Source organism: Gastrolobium bilobum, unplaced genomic scaffold (genome assembly GCF_033153095.1).
Source record: "Gastrolobium bilobum isolate Gb01-03AN ecotype WA unplaced genomic scaffold, APGP_CSIRO_Gbil_v1 utg18566, whole genome shotgun sequence".
Taxonomy (NCBI): domain Eukaryota; kingdom Viridiplantae; phylum Streptophyta; class Magnoliopsida; order Fabales; family Fabaceae; genus Gastrolobium; species Gastrolobium bilobum.
This window is the reverse complement of record NW_026899779.1, coordinates 442,124-469,126: the sequence shown is the minus strand read 5'-3', so window position 1 is coordinate 469,126 and position 27,003 is coordinate 442,124. Positions and strand designations below refer to the sequence as shown.

At 36.6% G+C, this 27,003-nt stretch overlaps 3 protein-coding genes across 6 annotated transcripts; all 3 read left to right on the top strand.

Annotated features, from left to right (window-relative positions):
• The first annotated feature begins 668 nt into the window (after positions 1 to 668).
• LOC133293428 (zinc finger BED domain-containing protein DAYSLEEPER-like) lies at positions 669 to 5,405 on the top strand. Its single transcript, XM_061491995.1, has 3 exons — positions 669 to 827; positions 4,134 to 5,198; positions 5,388 to 5,405. The coding sequence occupies exons 1-3, from the start codon at positions 669 to 671 to the stop codon at positions 5,403 to 5,405; spliced, it is 1,242 nt and encodes a 413-aa protein (XP_061347979.1).
• An 8,029-nt stretch (positions 5,406 to 13,434) lies between these two features.
• On the top strand, positions 13,435 to 14,688 carry LOC133293426 (uncharacterized). The gene has a single exon (XM_061491994.1). The coding sequence runs from the start codon at positions 13,435 to 13,437 to the stop codon at positions 14,686 to 14,688; it is 1,254 nt and encodes a 417-aa protein (XP_061347978.1).
• Positions 14,689 to 15,707: 1,019 nt separating this feature from the next.
• LOC133293453 (E3 ubiquitin-protein ligase RING1-like) lies at positions 15,708 to 22,557 on the top strand. 4 transcript variants are annotated; one of them, XR_009749058.1, is made up of 3 exons: positions 15,708 to 16,898; positions 21,180 to 21,290; positions 22,541 to 22,557. XR_009749058.1 is itself a non-coding variant. In XM_061492033.1 (3 exons), the coding sequence occupies exons 1-2, from the start codon at positions 15,797 to 15,799 to the stop codon at positions 16,877 to 16,879; spliced, it is 1,041 nt and encodes a 346-aa protein (XP_061348017.1). In that variant the 5' UTR covers positions 15,708 to 15,796; the 3' UTR covers positions 16,880 to 16,898; positions 21,180 to 21,613. The 4 variants fall into 4 exon arrangements, 2 of the variants coding, with proteins under 2 accessions (XP_061348017.1, XP_061348016.1); XR_009749057.1 differs by lacking the exon at positions 22,541 to 22,557 and adding an exon at positions 21,420 to 21,613; XM_061492033.1 differs by lacking the exon at positions 22,541 to 22,557 and having other exon boundaries at positions 15,708 to 16,100; positions 16,143 to 16,898; positions 21,180 to 21,613.
• The last annotated feature ends 4,446 nt before the right edge of the window (positions 22,558 to 27,003 follow it).

Sequence of the window (27,003 nt, the reverse complement as noted above, 5' to 3'; positions counted from 1 at the left end):
AACGCAGATCTGCAAGGCCACGCCGGAAACTCTTGGTCTCGAAAAACTCCATTGTTGAATCCGAAGATACTGAAAGAAAAGATTGGAGCTTTTTATAAGCAGGTGGACTAGAATGATAAACAGGTTCTACATGTTGATTGTCTTCCACCTCGCCACTACTTATTATTTTAATGAATTTCACTTTGGTATATGCAGTGGAGTTTTGCATCACCGAATTGCTATTTTATTATTTTTTCTTTTTGGTTGAATACGTTGTGGGATCCGTTAATGTAGTAGTCAATTCATACATAGGAAATTAGGAACCATGGAAAAGAGTTGTCTCTATTGGATAAAAAATAATATTCGTGTATCTTTAAATCTGAGTGCGATATTATATTGCATTGTTTATGTGAACTTAAATCCCGATTTCAGGCACAAGTGTTTGTATCAAATTTGGTATCACCCCTATTTATAAAGTGGTTATCTTATATATATGCAGGCTTGCACAGATATATGAATATATCATTTTTCAATGTGAATCCAAGCCACTGTTATAATGTGAATATTTTTTTCTCAATATATCATTTTTCAATGTGAATCCAAGCCACTATTATAATAACATCACGATGAGTATGTTGCAATATTTGTTTAGACCTGAAGAGAAATTTGATATTTTTATTGCTAGGTAAATGGCCTCTAATTCACATGCAGTGAATAATGTTGATGTTCAAGGACAAGAACCACCAACACAAGATGCAGATGCAAGCACCACAAATAAAAGGCAGAAAACATCAAAGGTGTGGGATGATTTTCATGAAGTGGACATCCCCAATGTTGGGCCTAAGGCAGTATGCAACCATTGTAAAGCCAAATTTGCACGTGGTGGGCCAGGAGCAAGCACAAGCCATCTAAAGAGGCATTTAACAAGTTGCTTGAAAAAAAATTGGCCCAATCCGAAAAGAAGAAAAGCACTCAAACTACTCTTTCGTTTCAGCCTTCAGGTTCTACAGTGAAACCTTTCCTTTCACCTACAAGAAAGTGTTCCAATGAAAAATGAGAGAATGTATTGCTACTGCTATTATGGTTCATGAGAATCGTTTTAGCTTTGTCGAGGATACTACCTGGAGGTGAGTGTTTCGGTGTGTAAATCCTGATTTTGAGAAAGTGTCACGTCATACAATAAAAAATGATTGCATTGGATTATATGAGGCTGAAAAATCGCTAAAGGCACAATTGATGAGGGTGAACAAGATTAGCATCACCACTGATATGTGGAAGTCTAACCACCAAATAGCTGAATATATGGTGATTACAGGCCATTTCATTGATTCGGAATGGAAATTACAAAAAGAGTTTTGAATTTTGTGAAAGTGCCACCTCCAAGGCGTGGAGTCGATGTTGCAGATGCAATTCTTAAATGTCTACAATTATGGGGAATCGAAAATAAGGTATTTTCTGTGTCTGTGGACAATGCTGCCTACAATGACGTATGCATAATGTAACACCCCGTATATATCCGATAATGTTATCATACTATCGTATTAAGCTGCGCTTAATTAAAAATGCGGAATATCTTTTTCTTTTCAATTATGATGTCATTATCATTACCAACTTGCTTATTAATCAATTAATAAAACATTGCCTGTATGTAATTGCAATAAAACAGCTAACTGAAATACCTCATAACATAGATAATAAAAGTGTGGCTCTAGTCACGGAACTACAGCAACGTAGACCGGACCGTCTAGCAGTTTATACAACTCCTATCTAAAAGTACTACATAAAGTGTCATGGACAATCCCCATGCTCACTCAAATAAGGCAACACGCCCAACATCAGTCTCAACAACAACAACAACATAAATAGCGGAAAACATAAACAGCATCCAAAACTAGTCATGGCAGCAATACAGCATAATATCAATATCAGCTAAGCTCTGGCCTCTTGCCGCCAGAGGCATCAGTCACCATACTACCTGAACCTGAAATAAGCATTCTCCAAACGTGGGGTGAGATCTCTAAACAAGAAATCTCAGTAAGACAAGGGGTCCTCAAGGATCTTCCACCCCAAGCTCACTTACATGTGCAATCTAAGTTCAAAAGCAGTTTATCATCGTCAGTTCTAAATTAGTGCAATGCAACAGATAATCATGTCATGTGTGTCAATTCTATTCTACTGGCCAGAGAAATGCAGGATTTATATACGCCAAATACCCACATATAGTGCAAGACGCCACTTGCATTCACCCCGGATCACCATATCGTACGACGCCACATACTCAGGCTTACCGTCAAGATGAAACAACACATGCATATTAAAAGCCATTACACATAAAGCTCAACAGCATTTCAAACGTTCAAAGCATGTAACATAGCATGCATATAACCACACCCCCATGGGACATGGTGGAACCACAACATGGCTAAACTGAGGACACGAAAGCTTACCTTGTAAACTAGCTATCCAAAAACCAAGAGTCCACAGCTCAAAGTCCAAACTCAGCAGATTCACAATCTGTTATGGACCAATAACTCATCAACAATAATACTCTACAAGTATATAACTTAAAGACAACGCCTTTTATTACGTTTTACGTCTTAAGGCTTCTCACCAAGCCATAAGCCCTTAATCACTTAGATTCTGACTTAGATAATTAATTACAGAAGTTCAACTTCATCACACTAGGGTCCACAAACCCAAACATCAGTTTTGGATGAACAGTACGCTACTGTTCATCGCAAACCCATAATATCCGGATATTCCTCGGGACCATATCTCGATATGCAATATCCGGATATCTCACTGGACATATTCGGATATGCAATATCCGGATATCCAGAATTCCATATCCGGATATCTAATATCCGGATACCCAAAACTCATATCCGGATATCACATATCCAGATACCATATCCAGATATCCAATATCCGGATATTTCACGGGCACATATCCGGATATTTCACGACAGAATGCAGAAAATGCATTTCGTGAAGATATCCTTCCAAGGTTTCATTTTTAACACTTAATTACGTTAAAGCATGCATCTTTATACTGATTAAGGTCCACACCCCAGTTGGTTACTTGGTTAACTCACTAAACATGCAAAGATCACACCTTTAACCCATTAAAACACAAGCTCAAGGTAGGTACAACTCACCAAAGCTCAAAACAGAGGATCTGGCTCTTGGAGCTCACCACACTGCCTCTACAGGTTCTGGAAATAAGGTGTACGAAAATGCAACACAAAAGGTTGGTCTTTTCTTCACAAAGAAGCTTCTTTAAGCTCCAAAATGCCACCACAAAGGCTCAACACTCTCAACCCCCAAATTCAGCAACCAAGGACCCTCCAAACAGAGGTAAAAACCCAGAATGATGCTCTCAACACACTCACCATAGTGTTTCCCACTCACTCAAGGTGTCTACAAGAAGAAAGTGTGAAGAAAATGGCTTCAAACCTCAAGAAAGGAGAAGAGAAGCCTATGGAACAGTGTTTCAAGGTTCTGGTCAGCCACTCTCACGCACAAAAACTGAGGTCCTAGGGTTATATGCCAATCATAAGGCTATATATAGTGGTTTAACAATTAAACACACAGTATTAAATTTAATTGCTACGCTTAGCATTTTAATCTCAAACTCTGGATTCTTAACCTACTTAATTTTACAAGAATTATCATATTTTTCTTATAATTTTTGGAGCACCTTTTCGATACGCACTTTTCAAAGCCAGTACCGGTTTCTAGCACCAGTTCTCATTATTTGGACTTGAAACTCGTTTTACAAGTCCTACATATTATTCTAGTAATTAGCAAGCACTTATTATAATTTTCCGGAATACTTTTTTGGTACACATTTATACCGACTAGCAGAACCGGTATCTGCATTTTTCTTCCGAAAAGCGACTTTCAGCATTCTTAATCACTTACTATAATTATTAAAGCCTCATAATAATTATTAGGGTCAATTATGGAATCATTTCCTATTTTTACATAATTAATTAATTAAATACCTTAATTAACGGTGCGGGTTCTTACACATAAGAACTATGAAAAGCACTATGTCAATAAATACTAAATTAGTTCTTGGTGGGGAGTTATTTCATGTGCGTTGTTGTGCACATATATTGAATTTGTTAGTGCAACATGGTCTTACTCAGATTAAAGACATCATTAAGAATGTTAGAGAAAGTGTCAAATATGTTAATCATTCTGACTCAAGATTAAAGACTTTCTCTGACATTGTTAAGCAAATGGGTATAAAAGAAAGAAAGCTAGTGATTTATTGTCCCACTAGATGGAATTCTACCTATGAAATGTTGAATATTGCTTCAAGATTTAAAGATGTTTTTCCAGAATACAAGGAAAGAGACCCACACTACAATTGTTTGCCGTCTATTGAAGAGTGGGAAAAGGTTGATAAGGTATGTCATTTATTAAAAAAATTCTCTCATGCTACTAATATCATATTAGGTAGTGATTATCCTACAGCAAGCTTATATCTTCCGGAAGTTTATATGGTCAAAGTAGTGATTAATAAAGCAGCTGAAGATAGTTCTGATTTTATGAGAAGAATGACAAGGTTTATGAAAGAGAAATTTGATAAGTATTGGGGGGAATGCAATTTGTTGATGGTCATTGCTAGTATTTTGGACCCAAGGTGTAAATTAGAAATGGTAAGCCTTTGTTTCCCACTTATTTACAAATCAGATTTTGATGCCAAAGTAAACATAGAAAAGGTGTGTCAAGCTTTAGAAGAAATTTACAATGATTATTTGCAAGAATCTTCCTCTAATATAGATGTCAGAACTAGGGTGGAAGGATCTTTCTCTTCTACTCCCTCAACTAAAGTTTCACAAGATTTTGAATCTGGGTTTGCTCAACTCATGAGCATGATACGTGCAAGGGAATCTGTTCATTCAGTTAAGTCAGAGTTAAAGTGTTACCTTGAAGAGAATGTTTATATAAGTGAGGATAATTCTCATCTTTCATTTGATGCCTTGGAATGGTGGAAGAACAATAGCATGAAGTATAGGATTTTATCAAATATGGCAAAAGATATATTAGCAATACCAGTCTCTACAATCGTATCTGAATCGACATTTAGTGCTGGAAAAAGAGTCATTGATGCTTATCGGGCAAGTTTGGCAGAAAATACAGTTCAAGCATTAATTTGCAGTGCAGATTGGTTACGTAATAAGTATGGCATAAAGAAAAAGCAGAAGGTATTAATTTTCTTAATTTAAATTGTTTTATATCTTATGATATTATAATTGAATGTCAAAAATAATCTGACTTGTTTTTTGTATTTTATGTAGGAGGAGGCAACATCGCAATATATTAAATTGTTGATATGAGTATATTAAATTGTTTAAGCAGAATTTGTAGTTTTTTTGTTCTTTTTGGATTTGCAGAATTTTGTACTATTTTAGTTTATTGGTTAAGTAGACTTTTTGAATGATTCTATTCTATATTATGTTTTTTGGATATACATTGAATTTATGAATCTTTGTGAAATTATTAGTGTTGTTGATTGTATATTTTATTTGGATATACATTGAATTTATGAATTTTTGTGGAATTCTGTTGTCTTTTTTTTTTAACAGGCCATCAAGCTAAGACAGGCTTTTACTTTTTGTAAATAATTCAGGCCACAAGCCGATATTATATTCGTAACAGGTTACAATCTAAGGCCAGTCTGACACATTTAAACACAGGTTTGGCCTATCAAGACCAAAGCCTGGATCGGCTCGACTCGTTAACACCCCTAGTGGTGAGTGATGAACAAAGAGACGGTTAGAGGTGAAGGGAAGCATCATGGAGAGTTGTTAGTAGGGGGCTGCACCTGAACTTGGTGGTTCAGTCTGGAAAGGGCTGGTATCTATCCAAGCGGATGAGTATGGCTAGTGAATCCATGGAGTATGTAAGAGACTTTTAGGAGTCTAGTATTTCTGGGTAATTGGTAGTAAATGTGTCTTTTTCATTGTAAAGGACAGTGTCCTAATGGTCCGATTGTAAAGGATTTGTCCTTGTTATTTCATCAATATTGTAAGGGAATTATTCCCATTTTAAACTCAATATAAGTGATTGTTTCGTGTTGTTCATTTCAATTGTTGTTCTGATATTCGGGTATTTGGGGAATTCTTGTTATTATTCTTTTAAAGAGATAATTGGTGCCATTACAATACAAGTTGTTTCACTAATGTAAACTATTCTATGAAAATTGATAGTCCTTATCGTCACCCTACTATAACAATCCCATTTTACTCTCTTCCTACCATTTTTCCTCTTTGCGATATTGGCTAATAACAAAGCACATATGCTAATTAACATCATAGTCAGTTGATTCAAACCCTCCAAATAAATAATCAATACAACAATGACACTACGCTCCATTCCATTCACCATTGGCACGATCTAACACCAAAAGGACAAAATAAAATTCATAAACTTTCCAAATAGACAGTCACTGCGAAAAGGAAGCAGCCAAGTATGTAATGTAATTACTTTGTTCTTTGAATATTTTAACTTTGTTGCGCTTGTCAGTGGCAGTTTCAATCTCTGCAAGCTACAAAGAAATTGCAAGCATATATTTAGCGTGATGCACATAGATTGCTGAGTGCAAAGGCAAAACAAAAAAGGAAAATGAGAGACACAGGGCAAACAAGAGTTATCAGCATCTAAGTTGAACTTACTGAATTTGTTGGTGATTTGGCAAAGGTTCTATCTAACATCAGTGCTTGGCTACCATCATGATCAAGTAATAAGTGAACAATATTGTTTGCATGCAGCGAATATATTTGCCAAAATATTCTTTTTCTGTATTCAAAGGTTATATCACTTTGGAAATATCATTTCTCCTCCATCATCCACTTTCCATGTTAAAAAAAAATCCTCAAAATATCATATGTACGTGTATAAATTGAGAACTAGCATATGGCAAGTAACAAAGCCTACAGTTGTTGCTGAGAATTAAGTATACTGCAAGGATGGCAGCCACTCTCTTTCGTTTATCGTGATTCTTGTAGGGCTTTCTAATCTTATATGCTTGAAAGCAGTCCCATTTACAAGTAAATTATACTACAACATTATTAGTTCTACCTTCAAAATCATTAAATGCACTTTCATTCCAGTTAACTATTATGTCGTTCTATATAGTCACAAACAAACTAATTCTACAGGATAATTAATATTTAATTACATGCCCAATGACTTTTATTTTGTACAGACAGACAAATCTCACCCACTTTTTCTATGTGTGTGCTTACTGTATCATGTGCACACAAAAAATTTTTTTGACAAAGATTGAAGATACACTGTATTACATACAAAGACACGACCTATGACATTGCTTTGTATTTCTACCTAAGACCAACAAGAAGATCTACTCCTGCTTGTTTATGACCCCCTGACCCATCTATCTTTTGTTTCTAGTTTCACAAACAATTGGAAAACCAAAGGAAACCCCACATTGTTTGTGGAAGAATCATCCCCTTTATAGATCCAACAAAACTCGAAATGAATTTATCAGATTTCTAATGAACTAGTGAAGATTAAAAATTACATAAATCAATAAAAATTCAAAATGAATTGATCAAATTTGTAATGAACTGGAGGAAAATTAAAAAATAAATAAATTATTGAGATATATAAAACCATTAACGTAGTCTTACATAACCGCTTAAGCTTTTGGGTTGAATTGGTTCTTTACATGGTATCAGAGCCTCGTGTCCCGGGTTCGATCCTCGCCGCCCTTCACTTTCTTTCAAGTGGAATTTCTTTGTTCGTACAGGTAGGTGGGCCTGTACATTGTCCACCTTTCAAGTCCAGTGGGCTTTCGTGTGAGGGGACGTGTTGAGATATATAAAACCATTAACATAGCCTCACCTAACAGCTTAAGCTTTTAGGTTGAATTGGTTCTTTAAATAAATAAAATTTCACTGGTCAAGTTTTCGATTGCTCTAAAAAAATGGTACACAAGTGGAATGTAAAAAATCATACAGAAAGTGAACGAAATAGGAGAATATTTAGCATCTCCATCTGCATATGCAACACCAAATGCAAAGATTTCCAAGGCAAAAATCCAACATCCGTAATGAAGAAAGAAAAGGATCCTGAGAGGGAGAGAGAGAGATTAAGAATGCAACAGAAGAAAGAGTTGGTACCTGACACGAAGCAAAAGGGTCTCTTTTGCACAGGTGTGAATCTGGAATATGCTCCTAGACTTGGCGGATTCGTTACTGTGAAGTGAAACTGCAAAGCAGGTTAGGAATAACCACTGTAAGCAGCTTAATAATGGTCAGTGTTGTCTCATGATGTTAGGTAACCCACTTATTGTAATATCATCAGAAATCAAAGCAGCTTATGTGGAGCTTGAGTTGTGACAAAGATCTCCCCAAGTAAGTTATACGGTAAAGGCTACTATACAATTATGTAACATGTAATAGGAAAAGAGTGGTCAGGAACTAGATAAAAATACATTTATTAAAAATAAAGGGTAAAGGTCTGCAAAGTTAAATAATTTTACAAGTTAAAGAAAAAGAAAATAAAATTGTAGATCACTAAAAAGGATAATGCCTTCTCATACAAATATAGTACTATTTAAAATACAATTAAGTAACAAACACATTAAACACTAAATGAAAATATAGCAGATCCATATATAAAAGAAGCACATATTGGGTTTGTTTAAACCACTTTATTGGGTTTGTTTAAGCCACTTCCCATAAAAAAAACCCTCATAAGTAAAACAGAATATATGAAAATAAATCTCAACAACCTCCGATTGATACGCTAACAAGGTCATCCAGGCCACCGCCAAAGGAAAAGGCAATATCTCCATTTAATGCTTCCCCCAAAGCTGACCAGAGGAGATACAGAGCAAAGAATTAATAACTTTCCCATGAGGTTCCAACAAATAGTTTGATGGGCTGATTTGATAAGTGAAATTTTCAACCAAAACATGGTGCTTCTATGTTAAAGCCACAACTGTTACAATTAGACCAAAAAGTCATTATTATGAAAGACCTAGATCTTTTGTTTTTTTTTTCATTTAATTAAATTTCATGAACAATAATAATTTAGATATTCCACATACAACACCTCATGGCCAAGTTTGGTAGCATTGAAATCACTTTTGAATTTGATCCGGATATAATATAGGCCCAACCAAGGCCCAATAACACATGGAAGCCCAAATTCATTAAGGACCCAAAACGAGGCATAAAGGACAGGTACGGACGCGATGACCATATCGCGGCACACCAGCGCGATGACCATATCGCGTCATACAAGGCGCGATGACCTCATCGCGGCACACAAGACGTACTTACTCACCTCGCAACAGGATACCTTCTACAGATAGTAAACTTAAAGGTCAAGGCAACACCACCGCACCCTCACACCAGTAAGCAACGGACAGCTCCTGCTCGCCATAACTCTACTACTAGACACCGTGGCGGCAAGCTCCTCAACATTTAAACCATGACAGCCACACTACGTTGGCACCAAAGAACCTTTGCCTTCACCATGAAGAAAGGCATCCTCCAAGCACACATCTCAACTACTATATAAACACACGATGTATCACCAAGGTACGATCATCCTTTACTTTCACAACATAAACACTTGCCTCTGATACTGACTTAAGCATCGGAGTGTCTTCGCAGGTACCCCCCCTATTTGGTGCAACGAGAAGGACGAAGGACAGAGAGCTCAGGCTCACCCCAACTGCAATACCAAGCCCAGACCTGAAACTACCGAAGGAGTCCAACCGTGTGTGATTTGGGCTTAATACGTATTGGACCATCAATATCGTATTTAGTCTGATCATTGGCGCCGTCTGTGGGAATCTTTTTACCCACCTTTCTCTAAAAACATGGTTGACACTCGTAGCAAATCCCAGAATGGCTCTAAAGGAAAGCGGAAGGAGACCCCTGCTTCCCGTGAAAAATCAGCTTCATTGATGGCTCCAATTCCCATCCACCTAGATGACCCACCGACACCCCAACATCTGTTGGACCTCATCACACTACAGAACAAGAAAATCGCCCAGCAGAATCGAGATTTGGCTCGATTGAAAAAAGCTCAAAAGAGCAAAGAAAAAATCCAAGAAAAGGGAAAACAAAAAGAAAAAAATCCTGAGAAAGAAACAGCTCCCGAAAATTCTGAGGAGAGTGAGCCACCTCATTCGCACTCGACTGGGAATCCAGGACCTTCCGGTCAGAAAAATAAGAAAGGTGAAGAAATCAAAGATACTCATGAGAACGAGAATTCTCATGGTAACTTAAGGACTTTTTCTCGAATTATTCACCCCTTCGTCCCCTGCATAATGAACATCCCAATTCCTCGGGATGTCAAGATTACAACAGAAAAATATAACGGCAAGGGGGACCCTCAAGAGCATCTGGAACAATTCCAGACAAACATGATGGCACAAGATGTCGCGGATCCAATTACTTGCCGACTATTTCCTACAACTCTCAAGGAGACAGCCCTTAGATGGTACTCAGCGCTACCACCTAATTCGGTACCAAGTTGGGAAGACTTAACCAACCAGTTTCTCGTACGGTTCGCAACGAGTAAAGCACAATACAAATCCACTCACGCACTAAAAACGGTTCGACAGGAATTAAATGAAACTCTGCGCAATTATCTAAATAGATTCTTTGATGAAGCGCTTTTGGTCAGAGATTTAGATCCACAAGTCTCACTACACATCATCACTGAAGGACTTGTGGAAGGCCCTTTTTCTATGTCGCTGGCCAAACAGCGACCTCGCACCATAGAGGAATTGCGTGCGCGTTCAGAGAAATTCATCAACCTGGAGGATTATAGGCGATCCCGAGAAATCTCCAACACCAAGGCCAACACGGACAACTTCGAAAGAGATGTGCAGAAGAATTTTCGACGCAAATTTCGCGAAAAGAGAAAGTGGGGAAATACGACAACTACACCCCCTTGAACGCATCTCCCAAGCGAATTTTTAAGGAAGTATTCCAAACAGGGTATGTCCGGGTTAACAGACCTCCTCCAATGCCAAAAGGAGTTCAACGTGATGAATCCAGATTTTGCGAATTCCACAACGACAAAGGTCACACCACCGACGAATGTCTCGCGCTCAAAAATACCATTGAGGCACTCATAAGAGAAGGAAAGCTCCAGGAATTTATTTCCAGCTGCAGTGAATATAAGACGCAGCGAAGGCACGATAGAAGCCTTGATCACAACTCCAATAAACAAAGGGCACGCCCTAGGAAAAATTATAACCCTACTCGCAACAATGACCGAAGAGAGGACAGAGCAGCTTCAACTGACAGACGTCACAGAACTCCACCAAGAAACAGGCGGCAAGTCGCGGGGCAACACCGCGATGGACTACCTAACAGCGCGGCAGGAGTTTTAGCCACTATTTCCGGCGGATCAGCGGGAGGAGGAGCGACCAAATCTAAACGAAAAAAGCATCTGAAATCAGTCATGACGGTGCGCGATCACGCTCGCCCATCCACCTCTCGCGATCAAAGACAGGCCATAAGTTTTGACGATGATGACTATGGCGACATCATACCAGACCATGATGACCCACTAGTGATCTCAGCGTGCATGGCTAACCTCCAGGTAAAACGTATTATGATTGACAATGGTAGCTCAGCTGATATTATATTCTGGGATGCCTTTTGCGCAATGCACATCCAAGAGGAACATCTTCTTCATGGATGTTCGGACTTAATTGGCTTCGCCGGAGAGTGCGTATAGCCCAAAGGCACCATTGAAATGTGGGTCACTTTTGGAAACATGCCTCTTGCTCAAACTATCAAAGTAAAATTTTATGTCATTGAATACGCATCAACATATAACATCATTCTAGGAAGACCAATTATTGCCGCATTAAAGGAAATCATTTTTGTGCCTCATCTTTTAATGAAATTCCGTAACAAGTCTGGCACAGTAGTTGCCATCAGAGGTGATCAAAAAGCAGCGCGCAGCTGTTATAACACCAGTTTAAGAGCCAAAACTCCTGTACAGCCTGATGACAAAGGCAAAGCATCAGTGAACATGACCGATCTTGACATGCGTGAAGATCTGCGCGATACTCGTCCTCAACCGGATGGGGAGTTGGAAGACTTCCAAGTAGGCCCACTCCCTGAAAACACCACCAAAATTGGACAAAACCTCCCAGAAGCTGAGAAAAGCGCGCTGATAACAATATTGCAAAATAACAAAGACCTTTTTGTGTGGACAGCTGCCGACATGCCATGGATAGACCCAGAGATAATATGTCACCATTTAACCCTGGATCCCAAAGCAAAATCCATCGCACAGAAAAAGCGCAAAATCTCCCCAGAGAAACAACAGGCGGTTGAAACTGAAGTAGCAAAATTGCTTGATGCAGGAGTAATCAGAGAAATCACTTACTCTACTTGGCTCTCAAATGTTGTATTAGTCAAGAAACCCAATGGAAAATGGCGCATGTGTACTGATTACACAGATCTCAACAAACATTGCCCAAAAGATTTCTATCCACTTCCCACCATCGACAAGCTGGTCGATAATTCTGCAGAATACCAAATCCTATCCTTTATGGACGCGTATTCAGGCTACAACCAGATTTCAATGTTCACAGCAGATGAGGAAGCCACGGCTTTTATCACTGAAAAAGCTACCTACTGCTATAATATGATGCCATTTGGTCTCAAAAATGTTGGAGCCATCTATCAACGCATGATGAACAAAGTTTTCAGTCAGCAGATTGGACAGATGCTTGAAGTTTACATTGATGATATGATAGTCAAAACAATGACTACGTCACACCATCCTCGAGATTTGGAACGGGTATTTCAACAACTGCGCAAATACAGGCTACGGCTTAATCCAGCCAAATGCGCGTTTGGAGTACCTGCCAAAAAATTCTTAGGATTCATGCTCACACATCGCGGGATAGAGGCCAACCCTGACAAATGCAACGCCATTCTCAGCATGACCAGCCCGCGAAACGTAAAGGAACTACAGCAATTGACAGGAAGAATCACTGCTCTAACCAGATTCCTCCCTGCGTTAGCTCAAAAATCATTGCCAATGTTCAAACTATTACGCAAACAGACAGACTTTAACTGGACTCCGGAGTGCGAGGCAGGGTTCTTGGCCATCAAAGAACATTTGGCCAACCCACCAGTCTTGGTTAAGCCTCCACCCAATGAACCCCTGGTTCTGTACCTCTCAGTTAATAATGAGGCCATAAGTGCGGTCCTCCCGCACGAAGAAGTCCAAGAACAACAGCCCATATACTTCGTCAGCAAAGCACTCCAAGGACCAGAACTGCGCTATCAATAGATTGAAAAGGTCGCTTTCGCGCTGATCTTAACATCACAACGCCTGCGTCATTATTTCCAGGGGCACACTATCAAAGTTAGAACGAATCAACCCCTTCGACAAGTACTTAGACAACCTGATTTAGCAGGCCGTATGATCTCATGGTCAATAGAGTTGTCAGAATACGACATCATCTATGAACCGCGACAGGCAATTAAAGCCCAGGTACTAGAAGACTTCTTGGTTGAAATGACACACTTACATGAGGCAGAGGACAGTGTCGATTGGGTCATTTACGTTGACGGATCTTCCAATATCAAGGGGAGTGGTGCAGGAGTAATAGTGGAAAGCCCTCAAGGTATTACAGTGGAACACTCTATCCATTTTGGATTCAAAGCTTCAAACAACCAAGCTGAGTACGAAGCAGTCCTCGCAGGACTCGCCATGGCCAAAGACTTGGGGGAAACAAACATAACCCTCAAGAGCGATTCACAATTAGTAATTGCTCAAGTTCAAGGAAGCTACCAGGCCAAAGAGGCATTAATGATAAAATATTTGGAAAAAGTAAGATTACTACTCACAGAATTTCAAAGCTTCAAAGTGGAACACATCCCCAGAGAGCAAAATTCACGGGCTGACATTTTATCCAAGTTAGCTAGCACAAAAGGACCAGGAAACAACAGAACGGTGATCCAACAAAGCGTCCCTAATCCTAGCATCATAATGGCTGTAACCAAACGAAATGCTCAACCATCCCCAAGCACGCAATCCATGGTTGAGGATGACACTATGCCGCTGGATGATAAAGAAACTTGGATGACACCAATCTGGAATTATTTATCCAAAGGAGAAGCACCACAAGAAACGCGCGCAGCTAAAAAACTAGCGCGCAAGGCTTCGTTCTACACTATCATCAACAAACAACTTTACAAGAAAGGGTTTTCCTCTCCAATGCTTAAATGTTTAGATCCTCAGCAAGCTCAGTATGTAATATCTGAGGTACACGAGGGAATTGACGGACATCACATGGAAGGGAAATCCTTATCTCGAAAACAGCTTCGCGTAGGCTATTTTTGGCCAACTATGGAAGAGGACTCTAAAAAACAGGTGCGGCAATGTGTCAAATGTCAGGAGCATGCAGACTTAGATCATGCTCCCCCTGAGAAATTATCTTCAATGATGTCCCCATGGCCGCTCTACCAATGGGGCATGGACATATTGGGCTCACTCCCAGTGGCTGTGGGAGGGATGAAATGGTTGCTGGTAGCAATCGACTACTTCTCCAAGTGGATCGAGGCAGAAGCGTTAGCCACAATATCAGCCAACAAGGTTCGCCGATTCTTCTACAGACAAATCATAAGTCAGTTCGGCGTTCCACATACCATTATTGTAATTCTTTGGAAGTAGAATTACAAGGTATTTTAAAAGGATTGGAAATAGCATGGCACCTAGGCTTTCGACGTTGTATAGTTGAAGGAGATTCCATTATGGCTCTTTCTATTCATCAATCTACTTCATGAATCTCAAATAGGAAGTTGGATTAGAGAATTTATGTCATTGAATTGAGAAATTATATGTAATCATCTCAGTAGAGTAGATAACCGATGTGTCATTGGTTGGCAAAAGATGGTCTCAGTAATATGTTAGATTTATGTATTTTATATAACAGATAAGTTATCTACATTTACTTCCAAAATGATGTTTGAGATTGAAAGATTTAAAAATTATAATTATAAAGACTAAAATAACCCTAAAATAAATTAAAATTATAAAAATATCACGATTTCTATCCCAAAATAATGTCATATTAAATTTACTGCATATAACTTATCTGCACTAAGTGTCCTTTAAATAATGCTCATGTAGATATCAGAAATTTTATTTCCGGAACTAGCAGTAATATGAGTGTGTTTGAATGTGTTTTTGTTATTTTGTTTTTAAAACTATTTTATAAAACAACTTTTAAAAGTTGTTTTGTATAAAAAAGATGAAAACAAATCTGTTTGATTATAATTATTAGAATACCATTAATGAAAATTGTTCTCCGTGTTTCTCTCACTTTTAAATGTAAGAGTATGAAAAGAGAACAAAAAACAGGTAAGAGATGTTATGAAAAAAGAACAAAAACAGGTAAGAGATGTTCTCTATATTTTGTTTTAAAAACTAAAATACAAATGTTGTTTTTAAAACAACAAATACAAAAAACTCATGCCAAATAAGTTTTTTAATTTTTTTATTTTTAAAATTAAAAAACTGTTCTGCACAACCAAAATCAAAAAGAGCCATAGTTCCTATTGTGTAATTTTGTTCTTGGGCTTTATGCCCTCTTTAAATAAAAAAAAAAAAAGAAAAAAGATATTTAGTAAAAGAAAACATGCTATATTTACAATTTTGCCACCATTGTCCCTCACCTCTGTTACAATTCTTGTCTTCGGTCTTCTTCCTTTGATCCTCTCTCTCTCTTCTCTTTATTATCCTTTCTCTGTTTGTCTCTCTCTCTCCTTGTCCCATTGACATGTCTTCTGCCGGCGGCGACGGCGGAAGCAGCGGTAGCGGTAGCGGGGAAGGCGGCGTTACCTCCGGCGAACCTCGTCAATACTTTTGCCACCAGTGCGACCGCACCGTCTCCATTTCCCCTTCCTCTTCCGATCTCCTCTGCCCCAATTGCAACGAAGGTTTCCTCGAGGAACTCGAAATCCCACTCACTAACCCTAACCCTAATCCTGTCAATCCCTTCTTCTCCTTCAACTCTGACTCTCCCGCCACTGGCGCCGCCACCTTTCCCCTCCTCTTCTCCGGCGCCGGAACTCCCGGTGCTGGTCAGCCGTTCGACGATCTGTCCACCTTATTCGGCAACCGAGCGTCGCCGCCCCCTCTCGGTGACGCTAACGCGTTCAACCCGTTCATGTTCCTGCAGAACTACGTCCAAACCCTAAGAGCAGGAGGCGCAAACGTCCAATTCGTGATCGAGAACTCCGGCGACCCTAACAGAACGTTCCAGTTTCCCGGAAACGTCAACCACGGCGATTACTTTTTCGGACCCGGCCTGGAGGAGCTGATCCAGCAGCTCGCGGAGAACGATCCGAACCGGCGAGGGACGCCACCGGCTTCAAAGTCTGCGGTGGAAGGTCTACCGGATATACCGGTGACGGAGGAGCTGCTAGCCTCAGATTCAGCATCAGCACAATGCGCGGTGTGCAAGGACACCTTCGGTCTCGGTGAGAATGCGAAACAGATGCCTTGTAAACACATTTACCATGCTGATTGTATATTGCCTTGGTTGGAAATGCACAATTCGTGTCCGGTTTGCCGGTACGAGTTGCCTACTGACGACAACGATTACGAGCAGAGAGCTTCTCGGGGCGGTGCTCCTAATGATAACTCACGGTGGATGAGGTTTAGGGTGCCTTTGACTGGGCAGTTTAATCAATTTGGTTCTTCTGTTGCCGGAACAAGTAATGTTGGGAATGCTGACAACAACAACAACAACAGCAGCAGCAACAACAACAATGATGGAAATAATAGTGGACAATCGAATCTTGAAAGTAGGGGGAATCAGAATCTTGAGTCGGAAACCAGACAAGAAGATCTCGACTGAGGACACTCATGTTTAATATGTAAGTTCGGGACTTCTTACTTTCTTTTTAACTATTGAATTCTGGTTCTATCATATGGTTTAGTTGCAATTTATGGTCTAAGTATTGCATTGTAGTGTTGTCTATTTCAAATGCCATAAGTAACATCATGAAGTATTGTTGAAGTGACAATTCATACCTGAGTTTGGCTCTGGAATATTGTAGTGGTAAACTGTTTTTCTTTTTCTATATTTGAATTCTCCTGGGGTTAATGTAATTGTCCTGTGAGGGTACTTTGTATGGTTTGAACTTCGAAATTTGTTGCATGTAGCCACCGGGTGAGAAGTCAGATATAGGTGCAATTTCCTTTGAGCTTACATTAATGGAATACCTGGGAAATAATTGTAAAGAAAAAACTTCTATATTCGTCTTTGATTGGAGGTGCTCCAATCAATGAAAGAGTAAGGTTTCTTTTTTGTGTTGCTTGGTTGGCGCATAAATTGGGGGCCAGGGGACGGAAGGGGTTTTATGATGTTTGTTCTGTTTGGGTGGATGCAATCACTTTATCGATCAATGTCATCAATTACTGAAGGAAACATTTAGCATGTGCAACCAAAGGATGTGAATTTGGTTTCTCTTGTATCTGACTGGAAAAGCAGAGGACGTGAGTTAAATAGAAAAATAGTGTATGCCACAACTGAAGCTTTATTATCTCTTGAATTGTTTGAAATTGAGGAGTTAGCAGCTATTGCGGTGAACTTGGATGTTTTGGGTTTATATGAGTCTTAACCTGTATATAACTATGCATTCATAAAAATATATAATGGTAAAACAATACTGCCATTGTTCACCGTGAACCATTTGTTGCATGGAGGAAGATCTACCAATCTTATTGTGTGAAATGAAGTGCATGTGATGACGTGGGTATACTTTGTAAAATGATTTACCTTCTTTGTGGTCTATGACTCGATACTGTTTTATAGTAATTTAAGAAGTATTAGATTTTTCTCCGACTATGAATTGTCCTTTTTGAATGCTTGAGGATTATTGTTTAAGCTAGTTAAACAGGCTCTAGGCCCACAACTAAGAAATCTGAGTAATGTAGATTTCATTATTTTCTTCCCACTGATTATTCTGATAAGTGATATTTCTGCCATTTTAAATTTTTAATGTGAAAAATGTTTTTTAGTTTAAATGGAAATACGTCTCAGATGATGCTTGGCATAAATTTTAGGAACCTTTATGTAGTTGCGTTATCAAGACTTTGACAGGTCAAGGAGTTGATTATGCTCACTAAATGAATGATTTAGTCTTTATCCTTTGTTTAAGAAGACTTGTTAAATGGAAGGATAAAGTATGAAATTTAACTATAATTTTCAGATAGGCGGTAACATAGATCAACTAAGTTCTCTTTATGGGAAGGAAAAAGGATTTAATTCAGGAAAAATTATTAGGTCTCGGAAGTTATTTGAGATCAAAATTGATAGGTTAGGTGTGGAAAAGTTGTTTCTTGGCTTTTGAAATAAGCAAAATTTATAAGCATATGGGATCTTCCTTGTTCTTTGGATAGGTCATAGGTTGCTTTTAAAGTATTCCGGTCTTGGATCAAATGGTGTAGAAAACAATTGTTTTAAATAAGCATAGAGGAATTACATAGCAGCTTTGCATATGATACATTATTCATTTTCTTATGGTGAATAGCTTTGAGAACATTTTGTTGATGCTAGGATACAAAGGAAGGACATCAGGGTATTGTAAGCTATATGACGTACAATGAAGGTTTTGGTGAGGAATGTTAGTGGTTAGGGCAGAAGATGAGTTTTAAATCAATTCAGGGTTTGTGACTGCTGAGGAATAATGTTGGATTTTCTTTTTGTTATTTTTGGAAGTTAAATGGCAGGATTAATGTCCGTTTTCCATTGTAGTTTTTCCTAAAGGTTGCTAGTTGGGATGTGATATGTATGGGCTTGTAACTATGTTCAGGAGTACAGGCATAGTTTTGGCTAGAGAAATATATTAAATGACATATTCTTAAGAAAAGAAATACTCTTTTTATGTGCTTTTGCCTAGTGAAATATTAAAATCTGCTAAATCATGAATCTGTTAAACCTTGTAGGCAGACTGCAGTGACAGGTTTCAATCCAACTTGTATACTGCTTGATCTAAGTCAATTATTTAGAATTACAAATAGTTGATAATAAACCTGACTGCTTTCCGTTCCGTATGATTACAATTATTTAGAATAATTTTGATGGGACAAATGAAGTACAGCGGTACGCTACTTATAGCTATGGCTTTCCATAAATTCAAATGGCATTCATGGTCTTTGCTTCGTGTTTCATGTCCCTTTATCATTCAATGCTCTTAATGCATTTATTTATTTGAAATTATTGTCACTGGTTTGTAAATTGAATGTTGACACTGCCCTCATATCAATTATTTGATGATTTACTTATCAAAAAATATTTGTCTTACCCAATATTTTATATTCTTATTTTAATTTTATATCAGATTCATGAAGAATCTGCTGTTAAAATCTGTTGGATGGTTTTTTATTTTTGATTAATGTAAACCATTTTGACTCTGTTAAAAAAAATAAAAATTAGTTAGCATCACTTCTCAAACAATGAGAGAAGACCATAATTTTTTATACTTTGTTATGTTATCTATTTCCGTATCTGCTGATATGATTTGGTGGCCTCCGCTTCAGTAAACCCCTTTCAGAAATAGTAGATACTAGGTACTTACTAAATAATAATATTTTATGCAATTCTTAGCGTTGCAATTGGAGTTTCTAGATGCAGAGTTGTAGAAAACATCTTTTTATTTGACATTTTGAACCGGAGAGATAGAAAATCTGTGAACAATTGTATACTGAAATGGTTAGTTACTAGTGTTCCTTGGTTTTAATCTCAGGGTATTGGGTTAAGGGGAGTGATGGAACTCTAAGTATTCTAAGAATACGTAGTTCTTTGAATCTTAGAGGCAATGTGCTCCGGAAACAGTACTGTATGTCCCCTGTCATTTTTCTTGGGCTGTCTGTAATGTGACATGCACCTCCTAAGTATTTAAACCTTATGAGTAATGGGTGGTGCACCATCTATTATGTATATGTGGTGCATGGAACGATGCAATTTGGGTTGCTGTGTTATTTTTCAAATGATTTGAGGATGTAGGCCTGGCAGCATATAAAGCTGTTCTTAGGGAATTAACAAGCATGCTGCCGTATGTGTTTACAAATTACATTAATGAAGAATCTCTTATACCTTTTCCAGGCTTTGGAAAGCCTACTAAGTAGAATTTTGATTCCATCCTATACCTCCATTAATTTGTTTTCAAGGTCCAGAACTGCTAAAAGACATTTTCGAGAAATCATTGTACAGTTTGATCTTGATGGCATACTTTCCTTTAGTGAATTTGAATTGGATTGGGCAATACCTTTTAATTTGGCAGGTATATCTGATGACCATTGTACAGGATGTTTGAAAATTTTACTTATTTTATCACTTAAGGGTTGTGGCTTCATATGCTTTTGCATTTTTATTTTCAATATGAAGGACCATATAGATTGTGGTTCATCTGTTCATTGCTGATCATTATTGAAAGATACGGGCCTTCCTCTTGTTGAAAAATTTCAATTTTGGAATTTGTTTCTACGAATTATCTTTTAGACTTTTTATGCTCGTTGTTGAACTTTATTGACATCATGCTTGCTTTCTTTATGGCCTGCTCGGTTTCTTCAAAGATTTCAATTGTTGAAATTGTTTTTATGAATTCTCTTTACTCTTTATACTATATTCGGCTTCTGGTGTTTTCTATTTTTATCTCAATTTATTTCAAAATGAACTGACGAAATTACTAATAAAAATAAAATTACGATCCTGGATGAGATGTTGTTACCTCTGTCTCTGACACAAATGTGGTGTGTTTTATTCATGTTAAAATTTTATCTTCACAAGTGCAATGATTTTTTAATCCTCTAGCTAGTAACGTTCATTGTAAAGAAAGTAAAATCTCGTGGTATATTACAATTTTGTTAGATATTCTTGTCTGGGGATTTTTTAATATCAAAGAGGAAGGATTGTTATATTGTTGGTGGAATGAGTCTCTTAAATTGAGTGTTACACTGATACTGCACTTAATAGTGTGTTCTAATGTTCGAGTCTAATATAGAAATCTTGGTCCATGTTTTAAATAAGAAATATATTACTATTTCCCAATGTCCTTTAAGTTTACATCTGCATTATGATATTACTAATCAGATGCCATACAGTTGAGGAGGTTTTTACGTAGTTTTTTTTTTTTTTTTTTTTTTTCTGACAGGTTTGAAGAGTGTTTCAAATCTGCAGCATTTTGTTGAATAGAAATTATATCAAATATCAAGTAGTGGCTAGTGGCGGTTGCAGATGTTATATTTGATTATAATGAACTTAGGTAACTGCCCATCACCATTTTGACGCTTGAGGTTCTTTATAGTTTCATAATTTTATGTGCATTAATAGTTATGTTTTGTGATGTTTTTATTGTCCGTGACACCTTCGCCCTCGTTCATCTCTTGTATAGCGTCGTCTATCTCCTTGTGTTAGCTAATAAACTGTTCTGCTGCATTGGTGGCCAAACTACAATGCGCCCACTGGATCCTATCTCCCAAATCTGAAAAATTGCGATGGAAGATTTTTTATTTTTTTTTACCTTCTACCATGTCTTTTGCTTATGTTCGTAGTTTTAAATTTAATAAAGGGTCTCTTATAATAAATATTTTCTATACAGACATACATATATATAATTGTGTTTTTGAAAGGATTTCTATGGTTATTTTGACAATGATGGGATTTTTTTTTTCTTTTTTTAATGTAAGTGTGATCTTAACAACTTAATCGAATGGCTATGGTAACTTTTAAATTCAACTCTCCATGTATCGTTACAATATTTTCCGTGTTCCTAAGTTCTCCATTAATCTTGTCTCTACACTCACATTAGGGTTGGCAAAAATGAGCCAACCTGTCGGGTTGGCTCGTAACTCGTCAAAAATGAGTCGGGTTGGGTTGGCAAAAATGAACTACGAACTCGACTCGAGCTAGCTCGGGAAAAAATGAGTCAATCCACGGGTCAAACGGGTTAGCTTGCGGGTTGAATTTTTTTTTTAATATAAAAAAATATAAAATATAATATACAAAAATGGACAAAATGCATATATGATGTCTTCATCTTTCTTCTCTAAACCTAAGTTTCTAATTTTCTCACATCCCTGTCATTTTTATATTATTAGGCTGTGCTGGCTCTGTTTGGTTCAAATATCTTACTCATTTTGTAAAAAGTGAAACTAATTGTTTCTTGATGTTGGTGTAAATTTGTTGTGAAGAAAATTCAAAACTATAATATTTTGCTTTTATTTCTCATTTTGTAACCTTTTGTTTAAGTTGATAGAAGCTTCATAGTTGGTGCATTAACTTTACAGGTTCATTTAAATAGGCTGAAAACGAGCCAACTCGCGAGTAATTTTTTAGCCAACCCGCGAGCCAATTATCGAGTCAACTCGTGAGCTATTATTTCAAGTCAATTCACTAGCCATGTTTTTGAGCCAATCCTAACCTGACTCGGGTCGAGTCGGGTTGGATTTTCTGACTCTCTTTTTTTCAAGACAATCTTGACTCGGCTTGTTTTTTTTTTTGAAATGCATGCAGGTTGGGTCGGGTCGAGCCGGGTTGGCCCGTTTTGCCAACCCTAACTCACATGGTTTATAACTTTTGAGCTCTGTAGGGTCAACTTTTCTGTTGTCAAAACAATGACCCGAGATTGTGGGCTTGAAGTCACTGAGCTATGATAACGTTTTCGGATAGGAAGGGCATATGCCTTATGGCCCACTTTCTTTGTTACATGAGAAATTTTCGTAGATAACGGACTCAATCTAGTCATTATTTTTTTTTAAAATGTATTTTGATCAACTAAAATTCAGTAGTTTTCCTTGTTCAAATAAATGGTGGTGGTGAATGTAGTGTGGTCCTGTGCTGAATCTGTTGGTTCAGGACATACTAATATCCTGCTTGGACAGGTTACTCTTACATTGAAATTTGGTGATTTGAGTAATTACTTCAAGGGTTATATTTATCTCATTCAACATGAAAAATGTGGATTTCACCGTTGTTTTTTTTTTTTTTCTCTTCAATTATTTGTGGGTATTTCTTATAATTTTGTTTTACTAATATAAGATAACTATCTCCAACAATAAGAAAAACATTTCCCTTACTTTAAAGCAATTGTGCCATGGTAAGTTTGGCGAGAAAGGAAAACTTGTTCACCTTCAAAGTGGTGGCACGAACTTCGCCATCGCTATAGGAGCTTAGGTTTTGACTCTTCTGATTGAATATTGGCAGCGGCCAATGCTTTGTTGAGAAGTTTCAATTTGTTTCCTAAAGTCGTGGCACTAACTTCGCCATCTATACGGGAGCTTAGGCTATAACTAGTGAATAGAGAATCCTAATCCCGTCATGAGCATGCTTGTAGGGTTATCTGGCAGATACCAATTTAGTATTGAGTCACACTTTTTTCGCAGATGATGTCATGTCTTGGAAGTCATGGAAATTTTGATCAACTTTTGACTTGAGACCAAGTAATACTAAAATAGATGTTGCTAATCTAAAAGTTCCACATCACTTGCATTCGTTTTGTAAAGGATCTATTTTGTAAGAGTTTTTTAACCAAGTTTTTAAGGTTACTGTTAAGAAATTAAAAAATAACAACTAAAAAATAAAGTATGTGATATATTGAAAGCTAATAAGTTTTACTCTTCATTTAATATTTAATAATATTTGTTTCTTAACAAATAGCAGCAAAACTCTTTTAATAATAGGATGCAACATCGCAAATTTATAGTATTATGCTCATGTTATAATCATTTTATTATTGTTATATATTTTCTTTTAAAACCTTTAATTTCTATTTGTTTGCAATGAAAATAATACTAATGTAATGGAATTTTTTTTATTCTGATAAAAGGTTCCAAGATGTTATCTAAGACTGAAGCTATTGGCAGTTGTATTTGCCTATTTACATTCTCTCTAAATTGATGAAGATTTTAATTATCTAAAATATTCTTTATCAATTTTTCTCTTTAATAAGTAAAAAATAAAAAAAAGTTGTTAAGTCTCACCGTAACAAAACGTAGTATTAAAAAAAAGATTAAGAAGAAGAAGAAGTTAGAATCTAACCTGTAATGGCCTCAGCGGCCTGTACCTTTGAAGATTAATTGCGACGTTTACATTTCCTGGTATAAAAAAAAAATTAATTTTATTGTTCAGTTTTCATTTGTCATTTCCCAAATAGAGTTTTTATTACGTTGACTGAATTGCGTAAACTTGCAGATTATAATAAATTATCAATCTTGTATAGCTACCGTATAACAATAAGGAATCTTAAGAATGTGAAGGAATCAATTGACTTGCCTTTTGGCTGCATTCTTAATTATTTGTTAGGCATTAATTTATGACCGCATTTACTCTTTTTTTACTTTTAAGTTATGACAAATTGCCCTCTTAACTAATGAAAGAAGCTCTATAAACTATGAGTTGAAATGTAATTCACACTAACCCACTTTCGTTTATCAGTAATCACCCTTAATAATTACATATTTCTTTCTAAAAAAGTTATTTTAGCATGCCACTCAGGGTATTAACCGGGTTAGGTAGGTGAGTAGAAAATTGGAATTAAACATAATAAGTTTAAACTATGGTAGCTAATAGCACTTAATCATTCAAAATTTCGATAAATCTGTAACGTGTAATCCTTAAAAAAAATGTATGGGATGTACAAAATCGCATAATCATAAATTTGAGCGGGTAAACAAAAAAAGAACAATTAATTAGGCCGGTATTTTTTATTTATTTTTCTTACCTAAAATGTTCAAGCGTGCACGATAAGGTTCTAGTCATTCTATTTCAAAAGATTTTTAAATACCTTGAGAGATACAAAAAAAAGAAGTGAAATATGTATTGTAATACCCCAGAAATAACAAATAAAATAAAATAATAAAATTTTAATAAAATTAATAGTAATAATAAAAATAAAAATAAAAACATATCAAAAGATATTTTCCCACTATTAATTAATTAGAGTAAAGTCCCTTTAAGATCTCTAACAAAAAAATACGGTCTTCACTTTCGTCCCTTACAAAAAAAAAATCCATATTAGTCATTTTTTAGGTACTAAATTGGGTCTTATTAAATTTCTGAGGAATCGCATTTTCAAAGAACTGAAATTGTAGAAGGGACCAAAAATTGACTTTTTTTTTGTAAGGGACGAAAGTGAAGATCGTGTTTTTTGTTCGATATCCAAAAGGGGCTTTATTCTAATTAATTAATAGTGGGAAGATATCTTTTGGTATGGTACCTCCTAAAGTGACAAACACAATTTTTGAGCTTTATCTCTTCGAAATTTATATAATGTGAAAAGATATTATTCGTTCTTCTCAAAGTGGTGTCTGGCAAGTAGGGGTGCTAAACGAACCAGGAGTCTTTGGCTCAACTCGTAAAGGTCTGACTTACATGTCTAAAATTAGTTGTTAGCACTATACTTGAACTTGTATAAAAGCTCATTTAATAAAAAGGCCCCAGACTCCAATTCAAAAGCTCGGCCTTAGAGCCTTTCAGGCTGGCCTAGTATATTATTTTATTTTTTATTTTATATTTTATATTTTTTATACTACTTGCAATAGCTCTCTCTTTCTCCTCAATCAATTTCATCCCATTTTATTGGTTAAACAGACTTTTTGAATGATTTTGTTCTATATTATGTTGTTTGGATATACATTGAATTTATGAATATTTATGAAATTACTAGTGTTGTTGATTGTATATTCTATTTTGATAAATTTTTGTTGTCTTATTTTTTTTAAACAGGCTAACAAGCTAAACCAGACTTTTATTTTTATAAATAAGCCAAGCCATAGGCCGATAATTATATTTATAACAGGTAACAGGCTTGGCCAGGCTAACCCATTTAAACACAGGCTTAGCCTTTTAAAACCAAAGTTCGGCTCGGCTCGGCCCGTTAACACCCCTACTGGCAGGGTTTTCCATATACTAATAGCAACTTGGGGAAGAGGTATGAATACTAGGAAGAGATGTTTTGTTGATGGCCAAATTTGATTATATGTGACTGGCAGGTTTCCCGGGTCACAGGATAGACTGACAGTGTTTCTTGGGTCTATCATAGTTATCTTGCTACTAGTGAACAAAATAAAGATAAATATGATGAATAATGGAATTAATATTTGATTTGATAATTACATGAATATTTGAATTATATTTTGAATTGGGATTACTGGCGTTTGCTCATTATTGTGTTTGTGTGCTGCGATGATCCTTCGTGTAAGCAGAGCTCCTCAATTAAGCAGGTTTCGAAGGTTGGGGCTTGAATGAGCAGCGAGGATAACGTTTCAGACATTTCAAGCTAGACTCAGAATTTAATAAATGCATAAGATATATTTAGATTTTGGATTTATAAATTTTAAAATTTTAAATATTTACATTGAATATATTTTGGTATAAGATTATGTTAAAGTTAGTCTTTCACTTGTCCCTTCTATAGGTGCGACGATAATATTTTCCCAGATTAGCTCCCGCGGTAAATATAAGATCCTAAATAAATAATTAAATATGAATTTTGGCAAATATATTATTACAAAAATATTTGTAAATATTGTTAGAAATTTGGGGGTGTTTCTAACAATTTTTATAAATTTTTTTTTTTGTAATCCTATATTTGTCAAAATTCACATTTAATTATTATTTAGGATCTTACAAAATACTGTGGAAGCTAATCTAAAGCTAATTTGGAGAAATGTTACCGTTGCGTTTGTATAGGGACAAGTGTAAGGTTAACTCTTTCATAATCTTATACCAAAAATATATTCAAGGTAAATATTTAAAGTATAAAAAAATGTAAATCTGGAATCTAAGATTAACTTAAATATGTCTTATACAATTATTACATTCTAGGCATATTCGCGCCTAGCTTGAAGTGTGCAAGACATTATCTCATTGCCAACTGCTAGCCCCAAATCTTCATAACATGTTCACTGATAATTTGCTCTCCCGAAGGATCATTGCATCACAAAGACACAAAAAACAACAATCAACAAACGTTGGTA

Coding starts and splice junctions, on each gene's coding strand:
- LOC133293428 (XM_061491995.1), top strand. CDS start 669: ATGGCCTCTAATTCACATGCAGTGAATAATGTTGATGTTCAAGGACAA. Junction 828..4,133: donor CCAATGTTGGGCCTAAGGCA/GTATGCAACCAT, acceptor GGTCTTACTCAG/ATTAAAGACATCATTAAGAA.
- LOC133293426 (XM_061491994.1), top strand. CDS start 13,435: ATGATCTCATGGTCAATAGAGTTGTCAGAATACGACATCATCTATGAA.
- LOC133293453 (XM_061492032.1), top strand. CDS start 15,797: ATGTCTTCTGCCGGCGGCGACGGCGGAAGCAGCGGTAGCGGTAGCGGG.